Here is a 20,737-nt window from a genome sequence, read left to right as displayed (position 1 = left end):
ATGGTAGCGCAGTCAGAGCTTCATATATAAATGAAATTACAATTAGCAAGAAAACAGCTGAGATATGGGGTTGACTGAGTATAGCTTTGAGGATCTTCTCATCTGACCTTGTAAATGTCTCTGCACATGTTCAGAGTTCTTTATGATGGGCATTGCATCTTAACGAGACTGTGATGGGCTCGTGTCTGTGCAAAGGTCCGTCTGTTTTTGTTTAGCTAGAAGTCTCTGTGCAGCCAGAAATGACAAAACAGATGTAAATACAAGGACACTGCATCCACTTCTCTTCCTTATGTCATAATGTGTGAACTCACTTCTGCCAAACCCTGCATACTCCTGTCCAAACAGTTCAGACACTGTCATGCAGCACACTGTGCACATTGTGAGGGAGGGGTACAGTTTAGATCTATTGCATGGCTTCAGCCTCTTTTTGACCATGCAGGTCTCAGTATTCTTTTATCCACGTAGGTGAGGCGAACAGGAAGATGGAAAAGTGGGAAAGGTTTTACCTTTGCTAGTTTATAGCTAAATAATTGTGTGTGGCAGCAGTATGAAGTCATGACTTTTTATTTCTCTGTTGCAGGGAAACCTCCAGATCCACCAGGTACATGTTGGACAGGACGGACAGGTAAGAACACATTTATAGTAAACTCAATAAAAGTTTTAATACTCATATTGGCATCTTTCCATACTTTGCTGCAAATCCATTACTAACACAGACTGGATGACAGTATTTGTGTATATGTCTGGTTTTGGTGTTAGAGAAATGACTTTGGTCAGCCTAATGCATTCCTCCTCATATCTTCCACAAGTGATTCATGTTTCCCGTTGTCGTAAACCCTCCGGGATGTATGAGCAGACTCTTTGTTCCTATGATTCTGCAGACATGAAGAAACAAAGACAGGCATCTATATTATCTCATAATGGCCCCAAGTACCTCACTAGTCCAATTCGAATGAGTGATATTACTTCAGTCATAAAAGCATTACACACAACCCCAAAATTACAACCACATATTAATGTTTTAGTACCAGGATTTCAATCATCTCGCTTGAAGTGATACTGTAGCTTTGGCTCTCTTCGTTCATTTCAGCAGTGGTTTCTAAAAAACGGTTTTTCTGGATTTATTTGCAAAACAGTTCAAACTATTCCTGTGTTTGTTTTTTCGTGCGACTGCGTCTGGCAGATACTGAATATTTCTGCCATTCAGGGTAGTGAAGCTTGTCGACTTCTTGTATGGTCACCGTCACCGTCATATCCTCTGTTGTACTGTCGCACTGTGAGGGCGGTGACCCCTGAGTGTGAGCACGGCATATTTTTATGTAAAATGACTGTTTAGTGAAGAAAATATCATGTAAGTAATCTAATAATTTGGTATTTGACTGAAGGTATTTTCTTTTTGACCTCAGGATTCACTGATCATCTAAATTTCGCTCATGGTTTGTTCTGTAAAAACGTTTCCCCAAGTGCATACGTCAGTTATCATCTCAAAGAATAACTCTGTAATACTTATATGTAGCTGCCAGGAAGTCTGAAGTCTAATAGTTATGGGGTTTTCAGTTTTATAAAGTCAGAGGGTATAAAGTCAAAATAAAGAGACAGATGTTATGATAATATGGTCAGTTGGACACATACCAGTTGGCCTAAACGAATCACTTTTAATCAGCCCCGACTTCCTGTTTCCCAAAACCATGAACCCACTATTGCACTCCTCTAATACGAAGCTTACTGTCAAGCTGAATCCCATAATGTTGTTACTGCAAAGATGATTTAGTATTCAGTTTCAATGAGGTGTTATTAATATGTAGAAGAGACAGATGCATCCAAACAGATTACATAGAACATTTAGCATGCAGATATTTGCTGTATTTGTGATAATTTGCACGTGTGAAAAACAGGTTCCAAATTCGTTCAAGAAATAGTGACAGCATTTTTTTACATTTTATATGTAAATACAAAAGGTGATAAAGAACTGACAGCTGTGAAATTATTTGTGAGCATCATTTTCACGACAAAGGCTTCTATATAACAGCCTATAGAGTGTTTTTGTCCTTCACTGTTGAGGTCATTGCTAAAGATTATTATTGTTTGCTTAATTAATTTCATTTGTTAGCACAATCTATTCGGCTTGACCCTCCCAAAAAGTAACTAAACCTCATTACAAATCATTTGCATTAAGCTTTCAAACAACTGTGATACATTAATTATCTCACTCAATGTTTTCGCACTAAGGCAATGTTCAAACAAACAACAGCACTATGATAAATCCCCTCATTTATTCAGGTTATGATGTGTTGCACCTGGTGTGATGTATACCACACGTTCCTGGTACATTACCTTTTAACATCAATGCCGTAATTCTGTTGTTTATCCTGTGATCATCCCTACAGAAGATAAAAATTGGCACTATGGTAACTTTCCAGAGTTGTAAAATTCTCCCTGTCGGTGTTAGGCACCAGTTTGCAGTGTTTTAGCCTCTGATAAGCTTCCAGACTCATGGAAATATTTTTTTCAAATCAGCCATATTGGATCCCATTTCATCATCTCACCAGTGCCTTAAACAGGATGCCTCCACCAATGCAGCCCAGTGTGTTTGAAGACCACATTTATACTTACTTCCAAGTTCTGTAGTAAAAATAGTCAAAAATAGAGTCTGTAGCTTTGAATTCAGACTGTTTGACTTGTATTTGCCACTTTGTTGGCTCACTCATGCACCCTGCTCATAATTCAGACGTTTCTGGCACGAACTGAAGGGGGAATAAGACGGAGGAGATTTTTCCAGTGATATTATGCCAGTGAAGAGACTGAAGATGCCTAAAAGTGTAATTTAAGTAACAACCTATTTGTTTTTGAGTCAAGTTTTGCCGAACTTTGTTCCACTGCAATAAGTCGTAAAGTGATGACAATAACATTGCTTTGTAGGGAATTACTGGACCTCTAAAACTACATTTGAAAATGAAGGCAATCATTCTATGCGCCGTCATATGTCAAAATGTGGGGTGCAGCAAGATTTACAAGCCACCCACCAACTGGAACCATGTGCTTTCGGCTGCTCTTTTCTTAATTTTATTGTCCGATTAAGATCCCAATCATCCAATTCACTGATAGGTTCAAGGCGCGATTGGTTATCTGAGTGTACGCTCGCTTGTGATGTGTGAATGGATTTGCTTTATATGAGGGTTTTCTTTTGTTGTTTATGTTGTGTTATTGGCTGGTTGGCTCCGTGTGTGTTTTCGGTTGACTGAGGTACACAACCTCGTGCTGCTTCTTCTCCCTCTCACACACTCACGCACACACATGTGTGCCCGTGTCCTCAAATGACCCACTTGTCAATCCTGACAGCAGCATTCCTCCATCTCTCTCTTGGATCTTAGAACAAGTTTTGGCCAAAGTTTGGTTTAGATTTTACACAACAACAGACATCTCCAGTTCACAGAGTACACAAAGTGTTTCTGCTGATTTCAGTCAGCTTTATCTGATTAAGCTGTTCTATGGCGTATATGTTATACCATAAACAACATGCACAACAACATGCACTATTTGAAACTGCAGTGTGGAATACTTATAGTTATTTCTTACTTGCAAATAGACACTAAAGCGTTGCAGGATGCGAGGACTGAAAACAGCACAAAAGCCTCAATTCCCTTGGCAGTGTCTGGGAGCTTAGTCCAATAAAAAGCTGTTTTATTTTCCTTTCTTTGCGCTCATACTTTGATTAGGTCTGTAAAATGATACAAGTGCGGTGCCAAAACAAACATGCAGTGACTTATTTTTTAACTCTGGTGTTGCGGGTCGAGCCTTTCACACACACACGCAGTTGTACACATTATTCTTACAATCTCATGGAGCAGAGGTCATGGGGATCCCAGGTCCGCTCTTAAATCTGCTGTATCCCAGAAAGAACATGTACACTGAAGAGAAACAGGACCCAAACAAGTAAGACATTACTGATAGCGTTTCATTCAATGAGATAAATCTCTTTGACCAGATATGGTTGCATACAAATGACATATTGCATATTTATCTTGATTGGTGTAGTGTATCTTGGACCTGAATTTGTGAAGGACCTCAGACAAAGACAATACAGATCACATTTAAATCTGATGTGTGTGCTTATACGCATGTCTTAATTTGTGTGTTTACACAGAGGCCTAGATCAAATAGGCTATGGATGATGTCAATGTTTTTGTAATCTGGCAATATATTGCTGAGGCTATGTTAGTGTAAGCCTAGCCCACGCAATTCATCACAGAAGGACTCTCTCTCTCCCTCTCTCTCTTCCCTTGCTTTCTCTGGGGCAGTTATCCTCTCATCCCTATCTGACACTCGCTGCTTTTCGTCTTCCCTGACTACACCTGCCTTTTAAAGGCCACCTGCTGCCTCCAATCACTCCAGGTCACATTAACTGTCAGATGTTTACACTCTCTGGTTGAACCTTGGCTGTGTTCAGATCCGTTACATGAAAAAGAAAAGTTGTGGCACTCTCAGGCTGTACGGTTTAACAGCTTCACGCAGATGTTTTTGCACTCTTGTTTTTTCCTTTTAGTTGTTGCACATGTTGTACTTGTTTGTCTGGAACGTCCTTCGTTTTTGACTTTGTGCAGCATTTGTCACATTTAAAGTTATTATCAGATCCTCATCCTGAGGTGGTCTGGCACTGTCACATCTCAGCTTTGTGTGAAACTGTCATGTCGGATATGTCACAAGAAGCAACATACTGGACACAGATTGTCAGTATGGAGATATTCTGGAGGCAGTTTAGTGATTCCCTCTGCTCTTTTCCCCTCCACTGGGGTTAGCCATGGGTAATAGATATTTTAATTACTTGTGTGCATGCCTAATCAATCTTTTTGTTTGTTTGTTTTAAATAAATAACATATTGTGAGACCCCCTTTAAAAAACTGTTTAATTGTCAACAGACTTCACCGACTATCCCTAGCTAGTTTTCACCATTCTAGTTTGGCTAGTTGTTTCTGTTTATGAGGCTGCTACTCATGGCACATCATTTTCTCCACAGGCCAGTTTCATCCTGCCTATGTTGTCAGAAGTGAGGTATTTCTTTCAGAAAATTCATGGTGTATCTTGGTTGTATTGTGATAGGAAAGAAAACTTTGGATGTTGATATGTGTTGTAGTGAATTTTCAGAAAGATGACTCCTGCACTGGTGAGACTATAGATGTTTTTTCCTTTGTGATCAAAGGAGTGTAATCAGCAAATTATATCTGTGATCACTTGTTGAAGGAAGAACGGGATATTTTCATTCTTATATTTTCCACTCGCAGCTCGTCAGTCATATATCATGTGTCTGGGTTTGAGTAACTTGTGGTGTCCAGTGAGTTAACTAGTACTGCAAATTCTTTGTTTACTGTTAAGCTCCAGATTTAATTTAAACAAGGTTCTTTTTTCAGCAAGAGATGAGTGAGAGGGTTTGGGGCTTTGTTAATGGATGAGGGGTCAAACCCGGGGTCCAGCTTTACTGAGATAATAAATTGAGGTGTCTTTGTTGTTGAGGAGACAGGGAGCTTTAAAATATTAAGAGGGCTGCAGACTGACCCCTCTTTCTGCCATCTGTCCACCCGTCATCCCCTGTGTTGCCAAGGGAGATTTACTGCATGCAGTGAGCAGAACGGTGTAGGGCCGGAATGACGCATTTTGTATGATCGATTATGTCGTTTACATAAATATGTTGATTTGTGTTCAATGCATTAGTACCCACACGTGTGTGTTGATAATGTGGACATGAATCTATAGCAGGGGAACATTAAATATATATATATATATTCAGTGTGAAGGAGTTGGTGGCAGCTTGTGGAGAATGCAAATATCTGAATACCCCTCAGCCTCCCCTCCCATGCAAATAGGAGATCACGAGGTGACATCAGGTAATGTAGAAATGTGAAATGGCCTGTTTATAGCTCATGTTTGGTTAATCCTTTCTGGGCTGCTGCAAAAAACGGTTGGGCAATATGGTCGACCTTGGGTAAGAGGATCCACTCCCATTGTAGATGTAAAGGCCTTATTCTTAAACAACAAAAACATGATTCTTTATTTCAATTGATAATAATATAACTTATATAACTTTTGTGATTAATAGTACAATTCCTCACTTTATTAATAGATTTCATGTTAAACTATGTCACAGATTTTTATTTAGTATCTTTTTTTTTTTCTCAGGAAGAGGCAAAGCAGAAAAGAATTGATAGATTAATTGAAATAAATAATCATTAGACCAATCAACTAAACAAAAAAGAATTGATAGACGAATCAATGAAAACAAATCGTTAGTTGTTGCAGCCTGAGAACAGTAACACACATGTAACTATTTACTTTGTGTTTTTTTTTGTCTAACCCCTGATGTGCCCATTGAATTTGTGTATTTTCTGGTGGCAGATGTTTGTGTATCCACTTTTGTGCTGCTCTGTGCCAACTGTGCCCTGATCTGAGAGCAACTGTGTCAGCAGAAATTCTGAGCAAAGTTCTGTGGTGGTGGCCTATAAAAACCTTGTCATGCAGACGGAAGAGAAGGAAAACCCATGAAACTATAAAATAACTACTTTACTGCAGTCGCTGTCTGTCATAGCCTCTTATCTAGTGCCCTTCTCCCACTGGGCTGTGATCTTACCCTGCACTGATGCAGACCAAATGGAGGATTGGAAGATGAAAGGAGTGAGGAGGAGGGGAGAAAGAAAAAACCATGGTGAGAGGAATGCCAAAAAGGGAGACCGTCTGGAATAGATGTTTTGCCCAATTCATGATTGGAAACTGACAACAGTCGAGCTATAAATCGAACAAAAACAGACTCCGCTAAACAAATGCACGGCACCAGGTGCCACATAAAAACAGGGTTGTTGTGGTAAATACGGGAATAAAACTTACATAGGAGCGGCCAATCCACTGTTTCAAAAGATGGCTTTAAAACAATGTTGTGTCAGTCACATCTTGATAGGTCTATAAACCATATTTACTTATCCTGTCATTGTCTGATGGACCCAAATGCTGCCCGTCAGGGGGCTTAAGATGGGATCATCACGAGTATGAACAAGTTCCCTCACCTCACTCCCTCCCCGGCTGAAGTGCTGTCATCCCTTCCTCTCTGCACATGTTATGGTGCATCTGGTGGATCCTCCCTCCCAAGTGGCATTGCTAATGTTCAATGTGGGAACTGGGTCACAGAGCAGAGTCCGGCTCGGCTCTGGTCCCTCTGGCCGTGCTGCCAGAACCTGTAAACACACAACCAGTCCAAGACCAGGAAAAACAAAGGCCGTACGTGTCATGGAGTCGTGGTGTGGAGAGGCAGAGGGATATATAGATGAATTGATGTAGTGCAGAATAAGAAAAAGATGGTCGGACGGGGAAAATGAGACAATGAAATCACAGATGAAGAGGGAATGCATAAATCAGCGTTTTGAACTGTGAACTTGTTATGTTATACTGTAAGTGTTGACGTTATTACAGTTGTGTGTGTTTGTGCCAGAGACGGCACCTCCTTTTGATGTCTGCTGTCAGTTAGCATTGGTAAACATCTGGCGTTCTAGGACAGTATCTCTTGTATTTGGCATGTCTACACAAAAAACAGATGCTTGAATGACATGTAAAGTGAAGCGCACACAATCAGGGTGTGATTCGTGCTGGAATCAATCTGCTGGCCTCCAGCCGGACTCGCTCAGTTGTCCTCTTCTCTCCGCTCAAGAATTGTGTAAAAGGTTTGTGCAGATTCCTATGATTCACAGAACTTTGGGAGGGTCGAAATGAGACAAAAAGATACAAATAAGATGTTTTATGACCAATGTTTATTATATGTGGAATGCATGTAAGCAGTCAAGGATTTAGAGGTCCAGTGGTGGATCCAGTTTCAAAGGACTAGTGGTCTGCTTTGTGTCCCTGTGTCATCATGGCTTGGAGATAAATACCTGCAGATTGGGGAATCCTTAGTTTACTGTAGGTGTGGGTGTGTGTCTGTTTCTAGCTCAGCATTCTGCAGCAGTGCAGAGGAGGGTACCCCCCCAGTGGCGTTCTCCTTTGTCTTTGTGGGCAGAGCCCAGGGTCGCAGTCTGAGTGAGTAAGAGGGACCAGATGTTTTAGATGCATTTCAGTGTGACTCACCCGCAGCACAGGCCTAGTGCAGCCTTGTCTCATCAGACCCAGACCTTCAGTGCTTCCATCATCCATCAGTTTGAACTCCACCAGGATACTAACAGGGACAGTTCAAGCAATAATGAGTGAATGGACAAAGATCTGGGCTTGATTAAAACCAGGTTAAGGCGGGGCTCGATTTATGCAAACATCTTGATCAAGGTATTTAACACACATAAAAGTTATAATCATAAAAAGCATAGAAGAACTTGATTAACAGAACTAGATCACGCATCAGTCTTTTAAATTACTCTTGGCCTGCAGAGTATAGCCAACGTTTTGTGGTTGGGGGAAAAGGCAGCGCAACTAGCAGTGGGGGAACAATATAACTTGTTGGAATGGGAATGATAGCAAACAACTTCCATAAGTTACACTGCAACCAAATGGTGTTTTGTAAAATGTAAGTAAAAAATGAATATGATGTCTTCAGACCACCCAATCTCCTTGACATTGATTGATGTGACTATTAAACAAATAATTAATCCAGAGAAAGGACAAGGCAGATGTTGAGATGGATGTTGCTTGATAGTCATCAGAACATTTTGTTTTCTCTCTTTTACTAATGCTGGCAAATGCACAGGTGAAGCAGCAGTGAATGCATTTGGCAGATTTGATGATATGTGATAGATTTGAAGGTTCACTGAGATTGGGGAGTATGAAAATGATGTGAATCATATGCTGCAACCACAGTCACCAGATCTCAACCCAACTGAACATCCCATGAGAGATGTTAGACTGATGTGTTCAACATTACTCTCCATCACCGCCATCATTAAAACACCAAAATGAGGGAATATGTTTTGGAAGATGATGGTTCATCCTTTCAGAGCTTATCCAGAGAGTTGTAGTCACTGGCGAGGTGCGCTGAAGTTGTTCTGGCAGTATAGCGTGGCCCAACACCTTACCAAGACACTTTATGTTGGCTGTTCCTTTAATTTATCACCAACATGTTGTTTCCAATGCTTTTTTATTTGTTTTTTCTTATTTGATGTCAAGTACCAGAAATTGAAAACAGAATGAGATGTGTCAGGAAAATTACATTTGATTTAAGAAATGTCTTGGCCTCTATCAACGTGCGTTTGTAGATTCTGATTCATAGCTAGATTAAGATGTGGGTATTTTGTGCAGTGTAATACCTCGTTAGTTTGACGTTTCCAACAATTGTATATCATCTCCTCCGGCTCCTGCAGGATAATTGTAAACATGATCATCATCTTAAATTATTACATTTAGAGACGATTTAAAAATGCTCTCATCGCTTAGTCAAGTTTGGATTTATTCTTTTAATTTTCAAAGGTCCCAACTTTTATTTGCACTTTTTGCAATCAACCCCATTTGGATTTGCCAGTTCTGGGTCAGAAGTCAGGTCAAGGTTTTGTCATAAAACCTCTCCGAGCCCTGTTTCAATCTGATTCCCAGTCTGCGGGTCGGAGCTGCGGAGCAAAGGATACAAGGGAGGGTTTTATTCGATGCAGGTGTCGACCTCTGGTGTCGAGGCGGTGTCGCTGTGTGAGTGGAAACGGGAAGCTGTAGGCCACATTAGAAGGTCAGCGGTCTTGCAAGACATACTATTTATAACAAGTGTGTATTTCAAAGATTAATGTCTCGACATATTAGTAATGTATCATAATATCACTTGTGAAATGCCTTAACGTATAACACAAAACAAGTCAGGGAATTCACAAATCACAGAGGAACAAAGAAGGATACTCATTGGCTCCTATTTCAACTCCTGACAAATTTTGATTTGTAGCACAACTCGTCTGTTGTCTATTCAATCATATTGTGAGCTGAGGCACAGCTGAATTCAGAATACTCCTCAGAGGTGAAATAAAAGGAAACGTAACTAAGAAAAGTAATGACTGCAGTGAGACGTTTTTAGGTCAGTGTGTTCGCCTTCCTAGTCTGCACCAAACAAGCAGTCATGAGAGCACTGCTGGGTCAGGCATCTTTACAGCAAAGTCGCAGCCAGCCCTTAGTTCTCCACCCTCCTCCACTCCCCTCCCACCCCAACTTTTAACCCAGAGCTAGTGTTTCTGCTCGGACATCTGTCCAGGCCTGGCAGTTGCAGATGTTGTTGACGGCTGTGAAGCTGAGAGGAAGTTCCAGCCACTCCAAAGTCCAAATGTTTCTTTTTTTCATTTCCCTGTTTTGGTTTGGTTTTTTCTTTATTTTTCGGATCTGAAGGAAGAGGAGGTGCTCCACTGAGAGTGATGGAAAACAGATTTGTGTCGCTCTCTTAAGCACAGCAAAACCTTAAATCTTATTTTCTATGTATTTCTGTTTCCTCAAAAAGGAGGATCTTGCATTATGAGCGATTCCGGCGTTCTTTGATTTGAGGCCTAAAGGAAGAGTTCATCCAAAAATGAAAATTCCCTCATTATCTACTCACCCCTATGCAGATGTGGTGGCACCCACCCCCACATCGGCATAAGGGTGAGTAGATAATGAGTGAATTTTCCTTTCTGTGTGAACTATCCCTTTAAGCAGAATCTTTAAAGGCATACTCAGACACTAACACACGTACTCTCAGCTGGTGACTCATAACATCTTCCGATTCACAGCTGACTCTAAGTGAGACCTCCGGAGAGCTTGAGAATTGATGCCAGCCTTAATCAAGTATGTGTATTGTGGAAGCAGGTTTTTTTTTTTCTCCTTTTTTTTTTTTCATATTGGTGCACTACTCTGACACAGCCAAAAAGGATTAAAGATGGGAATTTAGATCCATTGTTGTATTTCCAAACAAATCATATTTTCTTAAAGCCTTCATTATTCATGTTTAACTATTTTCATGTGAAGAAAATGGAAAAACGTCCATTTTGAAATCTTCTAGACAACCAGAGATGATGGCAGGGTTAAAAAGTCTTGTTTATGCAGTTGGTTATTATCATTCATTCTTGAAATCATCTTTTTACATTAAGCTGCTGTTTCTGTTCACGTTTGTGTCGTTCCTCTCCCATGGCTGTATTCTATATTGTGTCCTGAATCCATTACTGAAAACATTACAGCATCAGCAAAATATGTTTCTCTTAAGGCCACAGCAGCTTGCAAAGCCTGCAGAAAATTTAAGATGTTCTTGATTGTGCGCCTCAGTCCATTACTGTGCTGCAGTGTCACATGCCGCTCGTCTGCTATGCTCCTTGGCCCTCCAGCCTGGGAGCTGTCCAGCAACCAGCACTATTATTTAAGGGACCCAATCCCTTAAACGTTGAGGTCAACAGTAACCAATGCACTTAAGATCTGCTGATGGTCCCTGTTTCTGACAGATTGAGCTCACAAACATCAAATCTAATATATTGAGCTGTATTTTAAGTGAGTCAGCCCTGCTCCTTGCTGCACACTGACGCAGTTAGGCAATCAAAGCAAGGCTGTAAAGTTTTCCCATTGTCAGGGAACTTCTCTGCTCCAGGGCAGCCCCCTCAAATATTTGTCACCCTGCTGTACAATATGTCTTTTCTACTAACAGTTTTAGACTCGTTTTCTACCTCATAAAACCTTTCCTTTATACAATTTAGCAATTACTTTTGTTTTTGCATCATTGCCAACAAGCTTAATGATGATCTCCTACCAGCTGAATGAGAGATAATTATCATCAGAACTCACAGAATCACTTAATAGCAGTCGACAGTGTTCTATACGATTTTCCAACGTTGAGGTAATCTTAGACAACAAATTAGTAATTAATCCTCGTGGGGAGTACACTCTCAGTACACTCTCAGTACACTCTCAGTACACTCTCAGTACACTTTCAGGGCAGCTTCTGTGAAATGGATGTACATTTTTTTGGAGCATAGGTTTAGTCTTTCATTGATTTCGACTGACACTTAAGCCAAGCGAGACAATATTTCGTCCAAGCAGTAGAGACGAGTTGTTCTGACAGAGCAAGTCCTGGGACAGGATGTAGGCCCCGAGAAGTTCCTGTGTAATCGCTGCCAAGATCTCACACACTGTTCCAACTCTGTAAATGCTTTTGTGAGCCTCTGTGTGCCGCTCCTCACAGCTGAGAATGCAAACTGCTCTCAAATGGAGGTTGAGAATCTAATTGAGCGAGACAAGTGTCTGCAATCTCAAGTGTCAACCATAGCATCACTTGGACGATGGTAATTGCACATTTAGATACATTAGTTGGACAGTATAGACTCCTCATCATGATTGAGCTTACACACACACACACACACTCACACGACTGCAGAAGCACTTGGCAGAAACCATGTGCCCACTTAAACTATTTGCTGTATACTAGTCTTAAAGGAAAAGTTTGACAGTTTGGAAAAGATGGTGGCAGGAGTTTTTAAGCTTAGCTTGGCATAAAAGCTGTATGCCAATTCAGGGGATGCATCCTTCAGAGGCTACATTTGAAGACCGATTGCATCACAGCCACGTCATTAGACTCCCATTGTAAATGCTCCTTCAAATGTATCCGAGCAATGAAGGATCTAATGGGTGGATCTTTCTTGGGCAAACCTATCCCAGGATTCATTGCGCTTTGGTGAAAAATTGCTTTTCAATGAGTTAATGACGGCGGCAAGTGGCGAAACACAAACGTCAAACGCTTACACTGTTAATGTAAGTTTCAGGTGCACATGTTAAAAAAACCAAAGGGCTTTAACACACGTTTTTATTGTGTCCAACTGCAGCTTTGTTGCTAGGCTACAGTAGTACGGGTGGGACAAGCTGGTGAAGCATATCACAGAAATTGTCCATAGACCAGACCGTATCATTTTGGTTTGGCCTTCATGGTCTACGCAGCCCACAAAGGAAGCAGCCAACCGAAAAAGGTGGCCCCTGAATTGGGACACCGATAAAGTCTGGTAGCAATGGGGACAGGTAGCTTTGTTCTGTCCAAAAGCCATTTGTAATTAGATTTTTATAGTAATAATAGTGTGTTTTACATTTGGACAGATCCAAGCTAGTTGTCCCCCCTTGCTTGTCTTTCTGCTAAGCTAAGCTAACTGGCTGCTGTCTCCAACTTCATATTTAGTGTACAGGAATAAGAGTGGTATCGATCTTTGGTTCTAATTCTCTGCAAGAAAGCAATGACACATATTTCTTTTCATCGTCTGTTTACACCAACCCAACCCTCCAGGCTTATTCTGTAATTAAATCAAGAAAGTCTAAAGGGTCATCAAACAATGATTCATTTAAACCAGCTCAACTGTTGAGTCTTCTGCTATATTTGGAGTCAAACTCGTTCGCCCTCAATCCGTGTCTGTGAAGTGTCCTGGTTGTCTGATTGGGTGAGTCAGACAGACTTCTTAGGCTAATAACTTCCATAGGGCCTGCCGAGCCTGGCACATTATGGTGATGAGGCGGCACATTTTGTGGTGAAACTGGCAAAGTCTGTGCGATGAAGAGGCAACTCTGGCGGATACCAGGGGGGGGGTGGGTAACTGAACCTTCTGGGCCCATCACTTCACTCAGAACTTCAAAGCAAAGGTCGAAGTCAGGGTTTGGGAGGCAGTGTGGGACTCTGGGGTTAGGGGGCAACAAACATCATCTGTAATTGAGGTTTGTGAGGTTTGGGTTTTTCTGCAGGCTCGCATATTCTCCTTTAAATTTTTAATGTCTCTTCAGCATGTCTCAGCCAGTCCCAGCATCCAGTGCAGCTGGAGGAAGATTGAGCTGGAGACAGAGACCTCACATAACATCGGAGAAAAAGCCCAGAAAGACAACATACAAATGAAACCTGCCAGGCAGGAGACACTGAAGGGGCCTGTGTTCATTTCAAGGCCATGTGATTGAAGGAAAAAAAAAACTCTAAATTAGAACATGCTGTCGGTTCATGTGGGAATACCCTTTATTTCAAACCAGCATTCCCCCCCTCTGAGAAATGTACTGCTGGAAAGCTGTGGGCCACACTGGAGGGAAGTCGTGTGGTCTGCGACCCTTGTCTGATTAAAATGAATAAGTACAAACAAAGCCGAGGAAATGTTTTCCTCCATCCGTCTTACTATGTGTTTTTGTTGACAGGATGATTGTATGTTAATTTGTGTGTCTGTTGCCACATGGGAGTTATGCTATCCAAATTAACAACATACTCTGCTAATCCCAGAGCGTGTGCATGTGTGTTTGTGTGTGTGATCTCGCACAAGTGCATATACATGCAAGTCCTGTGTGAGTTTGCGGTCACAGTCTGCGTATAGGAACAGACTCGACGAACTATAGGATTACTCTGCAACACTCCAGCTGCACTTTACTGCTCTGTAATTAGTGCATCGAATCCGCACAGCTCTAATGTCTCCTGGCGGAATTTCAACACTGTGGGAGATTAGAATCCCCCTGCGATGGCTCACAAGCCGTTCTCTGCCAGTTTTGTCTCGATAATGGAATGAGTGCAAATAAAAACCACCTAACTAGAATATCAAGTTATGCAATCCAGGAAAGCAAAACTTATATAATATAATTGAATTGAACGGACCATAACTTTCCTCTCCAAGTCAATGTATAAAGAGATGTTGGGTTGTGAAGGAGTGAAAACAGCACAGCTGAAATGTTTATTTGCACCACTTTGATACCAACACATGACTCTTGCCTCCCCACAAAGCTGTGTGTGTGTGTGTGTGTGTGTGTGTGTGTGTGTGTGTGTGTGTGTGTGTGTGTGTGTGTGTGTGTGTGTGTGTGTGTGTGTGTGTGTGTGTGTGTGTGTGTGTGTGTGTGTGTGTGTGTGTGTGTGTGTGTGTGTGTGTGGAACACCATGCTTGTGCACATAAATAGCTGTAAACAATAAAAGAACATGAATATACCAGATAGCAGACAAATGAGGCCTTGTGCAGTTTGTGTTTATTTGGTTTTTCTTTCCAGTGGTGTGGGCTATAGATCATTGCAGGACTGGATGGATCTGATGATGGAGGCGATTTGAAAAAAGAACTAAAGATTAATTGACTGATGAAGTTGAAAATGGACAGAAAATGCCATTGATGCTAATCAACTTTCCTCTGTCCTCTTCCTTCCCTGTCTGTCGTAGGTGCTGCGTGGCGCTCAGCTGATAGCGGTGGCATCCGCTGATGGAGGGGCCACAGCTGTAGAGGGCTCCTCTCTCCCGCCTGACATCCAAGTACAGTATGTCCAACTGGCCCCTGTCACAGATCACACGGCTGCAGTACAGGTAACATACATACACACAAAATAAATACAATCCATGTGCTGGAGTATGCAGCTATAATTACTTTGATAAAAAGCATACTAATCTGTTTGAGTTTTTTAACCAATCCACATTCAGCTTAATTCCTGGGAAACTGCTTTTTTTAGTTAGCCTGGTATGTGAAGTGGAGCAAATACTAATGAGCCGCATCAGCTGTTTCTGGAGAAGATGCCAGAGCCACAAAATTACCTGTGCAGCTGATTCAAAATGTCGTCATTCCAAACAAACAACAAGACCACACCACCTCAAGTCATTAAAGACTGACACGAAATCTGAAAGAGATTTTATTAAACTTGGCAAAACTATTCATTAAGTCTCTGCCTCTCTGCCAGTGGCAGCAGAAGAAACTAACTTCCCAGCTCAGTGAGGGAATATTTCTCACTTCAGTGTTTCTTGGAGCTTGTAGTTATCGCCCAAAATGAAGAACACAGCTTTGTACTTTTTAAAACTTATTTAATGAGCTGGATGTTGTGTTTTCAACATGTAGAAAATGTCACGCTCATCCAAGTGTTGAAACACTTTGACAGCCAGTCCCCTCCTCGCCCAGCCCCCTGTTTTTCAACACTGCACAGCCGTCCAATTGGAACAGTGGTTCATTGTGCTTGTGTTAAGCTCCCCCGAAACTGATTTTGATCTAAAATATGTCACAAGTGAAAAATGCATGTTGTTTTGAGATGAAAAATACACTTTAAAGCAATGGCCGATAGTTAAAATTTGTTTATACAGAACTCACCATTTCTGTACTTACTTAAATTTTAGGACTCATTTAATTTTAACTTTATTCTTGTTTTGTTTTTTCAAGAATGAAAGGGCTGACTATGAGCCAAAGAGTCTGGTGGTTGGCGCTTCCCTTCTTTTTGTACTATAATTGTTTGATTAGCTTCATAATGAGGCTGAATATATCCTGAAATATTTCATTCTTAATTACGGTAATGTTCAAATAGAAATGTGAGTGCAATTTTAGCAATTTAGCCAAACTACTTACAGGTACAATGAGTCTGTTTTTCTCCTGTTGTCATATTTCAGCTTAAATAAAAAGCACTTATCTTTCAGTCATGACAGGTGCTTGGACAAACAGTAATTTAACACTGTAAAAGGAGAAGAGTTGTAATTAGTAGATTTGCCTGAAATCCCTGGATGATAGAGTGTGTTGAGCAACAGCCACATGTGGAATCAGGATGGTGCACATGGCACAGCGATCTTTGAAGTGGTCACTTAAACTCTCCGAGGAATATTCAAGAACAGCACTTTTCCATTGTTCTCTCTGCTTTTGTTTTGCTCCAACATGTCGAATATTATTTTCTCTTTGCAGCTTCTTTCCCTCAAGTCACATGCTCAAAAAAGTGTCTGGACCTGATGTGAGTCGGCTCTTTGTTGTGTTGTTATAATATAAACAGAGAGAACTTCAGAGGATGTATTTCTGTGTTGAATACCAGTCCTGTCCTGATATTATCTCCTTGCATACGAGTGTAGTGTAATTGATTATATTCACCTCCCTGCAAGACATGCGAAGAGCAAATGTGCTGACCGGCCTCACATCAGGTTTTGGCATTCCCTTGTTGAGACTCTGTCTTCTCAGTAAGACTCATTGTCTGTTTGTTGTCCGTTTGTTGTCTGTAGTTGTCTTGGTAATTGGTTCCTTGCCCTGTTGAGAGTGTAGGTGGTTAAAGCCAACTATGTTAATTAAATGCTTTGGGTGTAGATCATACACAATACTGATGGACCCCGAAACACTATTTGTTTGTGCATCCATGAGCATGCACAGTTATTGCCACCCCATGCACTGTATTTTAATCGATGCCCAATGTTACTCGGTGCAGTAAGCAATCAAACTGTTTGTTTACTCAACTGATTTGTTTGAATTTATTTTTTTAAAGTCTCATTTTTCCAGGCTTCGACTGTACACAGATCTTGACAGAAATCAACAAAGTTGACAGAGGTCTGATCAGTCATCAACTTTCTGCTCAATGGAGTTCGGGTTCATTGAGGGCACTGGGATGTCGTCAGGGACAGAATGAAACCGCCTGTTAACAATGTGGCGTCCATTGATCAAACAGTATTTAAACTCCCTATTGAAGGTTTTCATCACACTTCGAATGTAAGATGTTAATGTGCTGAGAAAAGAGGCTGGTGCTTAAACACCTACATGTTGATGTAGACTCTTTTTTTTTCTCAGCATACCTTAAAGTAAAAGTAAGAGCCTGCGTGTATCTATCCAGACAATAAACAAATAACATGACAGGCTAGAAGGGCGCTCGGGGATTATTTACTTCCGCCAAAGGTTAACACCCTCTCTCACCATGTTGAAGAAAGTGAAGAAAAATACTGGATCTGCCCGTTTATCTGGATCCATTCAAAACTTTAAAGGGTTCTTCCTTTGCTCATGCCCCACCCGTCCACAAGATTTCCTGGAAATCAGTGAGTAATTTTTTGCATAATACTGTTAACAAACGCAGATGAAAACAAAACCTCCTCGGCCGAGGTGAATAATATGTTACAACAAAAGGAACTCAAAAGATACAGAACAGCGCAGACCAATTTGAACGCTTAATAAAAAGTGTAACTTTTCAGTTTAAATGCTTTATAAAGAGTTAGAGTCAAGTGGCCGTGTGGGAACCAACGTGCTTGGCCTGATTGGCTGGCACAGGGTGGCTTATTGTCACAGTTGGGTCTTGATGATCCAGCGTGTAAGCAGAGCTGACTTTCTGCTCAAAGTTCAGAACAAGGTCAGCGCTGTTCTTTTTCCCCCGTTTCTCAAAAGTGTTAAATCGAGAGAATTGCTCTCATCTGTTTCCAGACACATGGAACCGTTCTTGCAGGTTCTTGAAAAATTACTTAAGCTTTTGTATTTATTTATCTCTGCATCCCCCCCCCCCCCCCCCCCCCCCTCCTTTATATAATAGTTTCCATTACACAAACTAGAAGAAGTAGGGGGAAATACACACTGATATTTCCACGGGGCATTTCTGCAAGATGGTTAAAATATGTGGCTGAATTTGGACTCAAAGTGATTTATCTCCATCTCAAGTCCAAAGTCGGGACTAGAGATCTGAGACCGGCAGGTTTAAAAACACGCCTTTGAAAAATGCCAGAGCACTTCTGTGATAACACCATTCAAAGCAAGGGTTCCATTATCTGTCAGTACTTTCAAACAGAGAGCAAAGCCCATGTTATGACAGGTAAACATGTGGAAACGCTCATTGAAAAAAAAAAATGGATCTGTGAATGAGCCTCTGCACCCCCAGTGTTTACAGTGTTGGCCTGTTGTTTCATGGTGTGTGCTGCCGTGGTGCAGCTGTGCTCCAGTCAGTGCTGTTGTCTAGTGACAACATGCTGGACTGGAGGGAGGATTAAATGCTGCAGGTGTGTTTGAGGGAACCTTTGGCGTGCATTTCAGGAAGGAGTGAGTCACTCTTCATGGTCATCATCCAGGGCTGAGTCATGAACCTCTCATCCTTTAAGAGCTTTTTACCCGCACAATACCTCGCTCTGTCTGACACCGAGCATAGACGCAGTCAACGAGCATTAGCATACAAAAAGCTCATCTCTTGTCAACCACCGATCACTCTGCTTCTTTTCTCATTCCTTTCACCGCCGTCCTTTCTTCTCCCTCCTATATCTCCTCTCTGATCTCCTTCTCATCATTCCTCTGTCTGCCACAATGACACAGAGCCAGGAGCTGTAGTAAAGCTCCGTCTCCATCTGTTAGTTCACAGGAAATACATTTCCTTTTGCGTTGCAGGTGTTTTTTCGAGGTTACACCTAATTAGCTCAAGCAGGATGCTACATAATTAGTTGTTTTCTCATTGTTTTCCCTCTCCTCTCTTTTTATGTGGCCCAGGCTGCTGAGCTGACTCCAGCCCTGCCGGCGGACATGGAGGTGAAGGAGGCCATCCAGGGTGCCATCAAGGGCGAGAATGGCGAGGTGGTGCAGATTGTCAGCTCTGTTGCCACCTGAGATCCCAACGTCTGGGTCAACGCAGCCCAGAACTCTGCCCTGCAGCAAGGCCCGGCGAGGCCGAATGGAAGATCGGGAGTCAACAAATCCAAATAGTCTGAGGAGCAGTCAAGTCAGAAAACTTTTATAAATACTGAAGGTCGCTGATGAAATCGAGGGAAGATGCATCTTTTTCAGTTTTTTTGTTCTCACCCTGCAAACTGCTCACTTCTCTACCAACTCGATGTCATAGTGTGAAAAGGTTCACTGAGAACTCGAAAAGAACACGATGCTCCAAACATCAACGTGCTCTTTGTAGTGTTTTCATCACCAGACGAACGTGGCCAACGCAGCATACACAGTGGGATTACCGTCTATCCAGGGAGGATGCTGCAGTATGCAGACCATCAACCTGCCACTTCATCAGCACACACTTGTTTACATCGACTTTGGAGCTAAGCTGCTTGGCTAACCCTGAAACCCCTGCGAGGGTTTGTCTGAATCCCACCTCAAACAACCAGTACTGTGCTCTTTTTCTCGTCGTCGTCACAGTGGGCTGCAGTGGAAAGCAGATTCAGCTGAGGACAGCTACTCTTAGTTGTGTTTCACTGGGTTTCCTGTCACTCTCCATGCATTAGCCCATACTGCGTCTCCCAGCTGTGAGCGTTTCCTTCCTTTACTTTGTTCAGCTTGTTTTCATATTACTTTAGCCACACAGCTTTCTTTGATTTATCTAATCATGATGTGCCGTAATTCTCTGGGAGCTTTAATTTCAGAGGTAGAACACCATGAAATGGAGGAGATGGTGCCAGTGGTAGACAGTACAAGTCACTTGTAGAATACCAAGGAAACCTTGAAGTTGTTTATTTCCCCCAGTCTCTGTGAAAGATACATTCAAGTGAATAAAACATGTTTGTGGTTGCCATAAAAGCGTGTTTTTATTTTGGTTTCTTCCTCTATTTTCTCTGTATTTCCATCGGCCCTGGTCATCAAAGTGTCTTCAAAGTTTCCCGAGACATGCTTTCATCTGCCACAAATAGACAATTGAGGAAAGCATGATATAATACTTTGGTTTTGAGGTCTTGTTTCATGTTGAGCTAGTAAATATGTATCATGTTAGCTTCAACAACCATAGGATTGGGCTACTGTACTGTCAGCAATCTTCACAAAATAGACAGCAAAAATAAGCCCTACGATTTTTGCCATAAGACTGAAATTAATATGTCGGCCACAGTCTAACAGTTTCTGAGCTGGAATAACTTTTAACCTCCACAATATGTCCACTGTGTGGTTATTTTTATCTCACAGCAGAAACAGAGAATGTATTGTCGGGTTGTGCTGGAACGATGCTCCTCTAATGATGAATAATATTTTTTTGCAGCCATCGAGAGAAGAGATAAGCGAGACACTCGGAGGCGTTGTGCTGGTTTGGGGAAGTTTCCCATGCTCACTGTGATGTAATAGTGTATTTTGGAGTTGTGGAAAGAACCAGGCAACACAATGAACTTGATAAAACAACATCCATGGTC

The 20,737-nt window shown here is 41.6% G+C and overlaps 1 protein-coding gene across 1 annotated transcript in view; it reads left to right on the top strand.

Annotated features, from left to right (window-relative positions):
- Positions 1-20,737, top strand: part of banp (BTG3 associated nuclear protein) — a 33,637-nt gene extending 12,900 nt beyond the window's left edge. The window contains exons 11-13 of the mRNA XM_034588445.1: positions 581-625; positions 15,095-15,235; positions 19,113-20,737. Coding sequence (XP_034444336.1) covers positions 581-625; positions 15,095-15,235; positions 19,113-19,229 — 303 coding nt within the window. The 3' untranslated portion in view covers positions 19,230-20,737. The remainder of the gene's footprint in view (positions 1-580; positions 626-15,094; positions 15,236-19,112) is intronic.

The sequence above is a fragment of the Hippoglossus hippoglossus genome, chromosome 6, assembly GCF_009819705.1.
Source record: "Hippoglossus hippoglossus isolate fHipHip1 chromosome 6, fHipHip1.pri, whole genome shotgun sequence".
Classification (NCBI taxonomy): Eukaryota; Metazoa; Chordata; class Actinopteri; order Pleuronectiformes; family Pleuronectidae; genus Hippoglossus; species Hippoglossus hippoglossus.
Note: the sequence above shows the minus strand (reverse complement) of the source record. Positions and strands in the feature narration are given on the sequence as shown.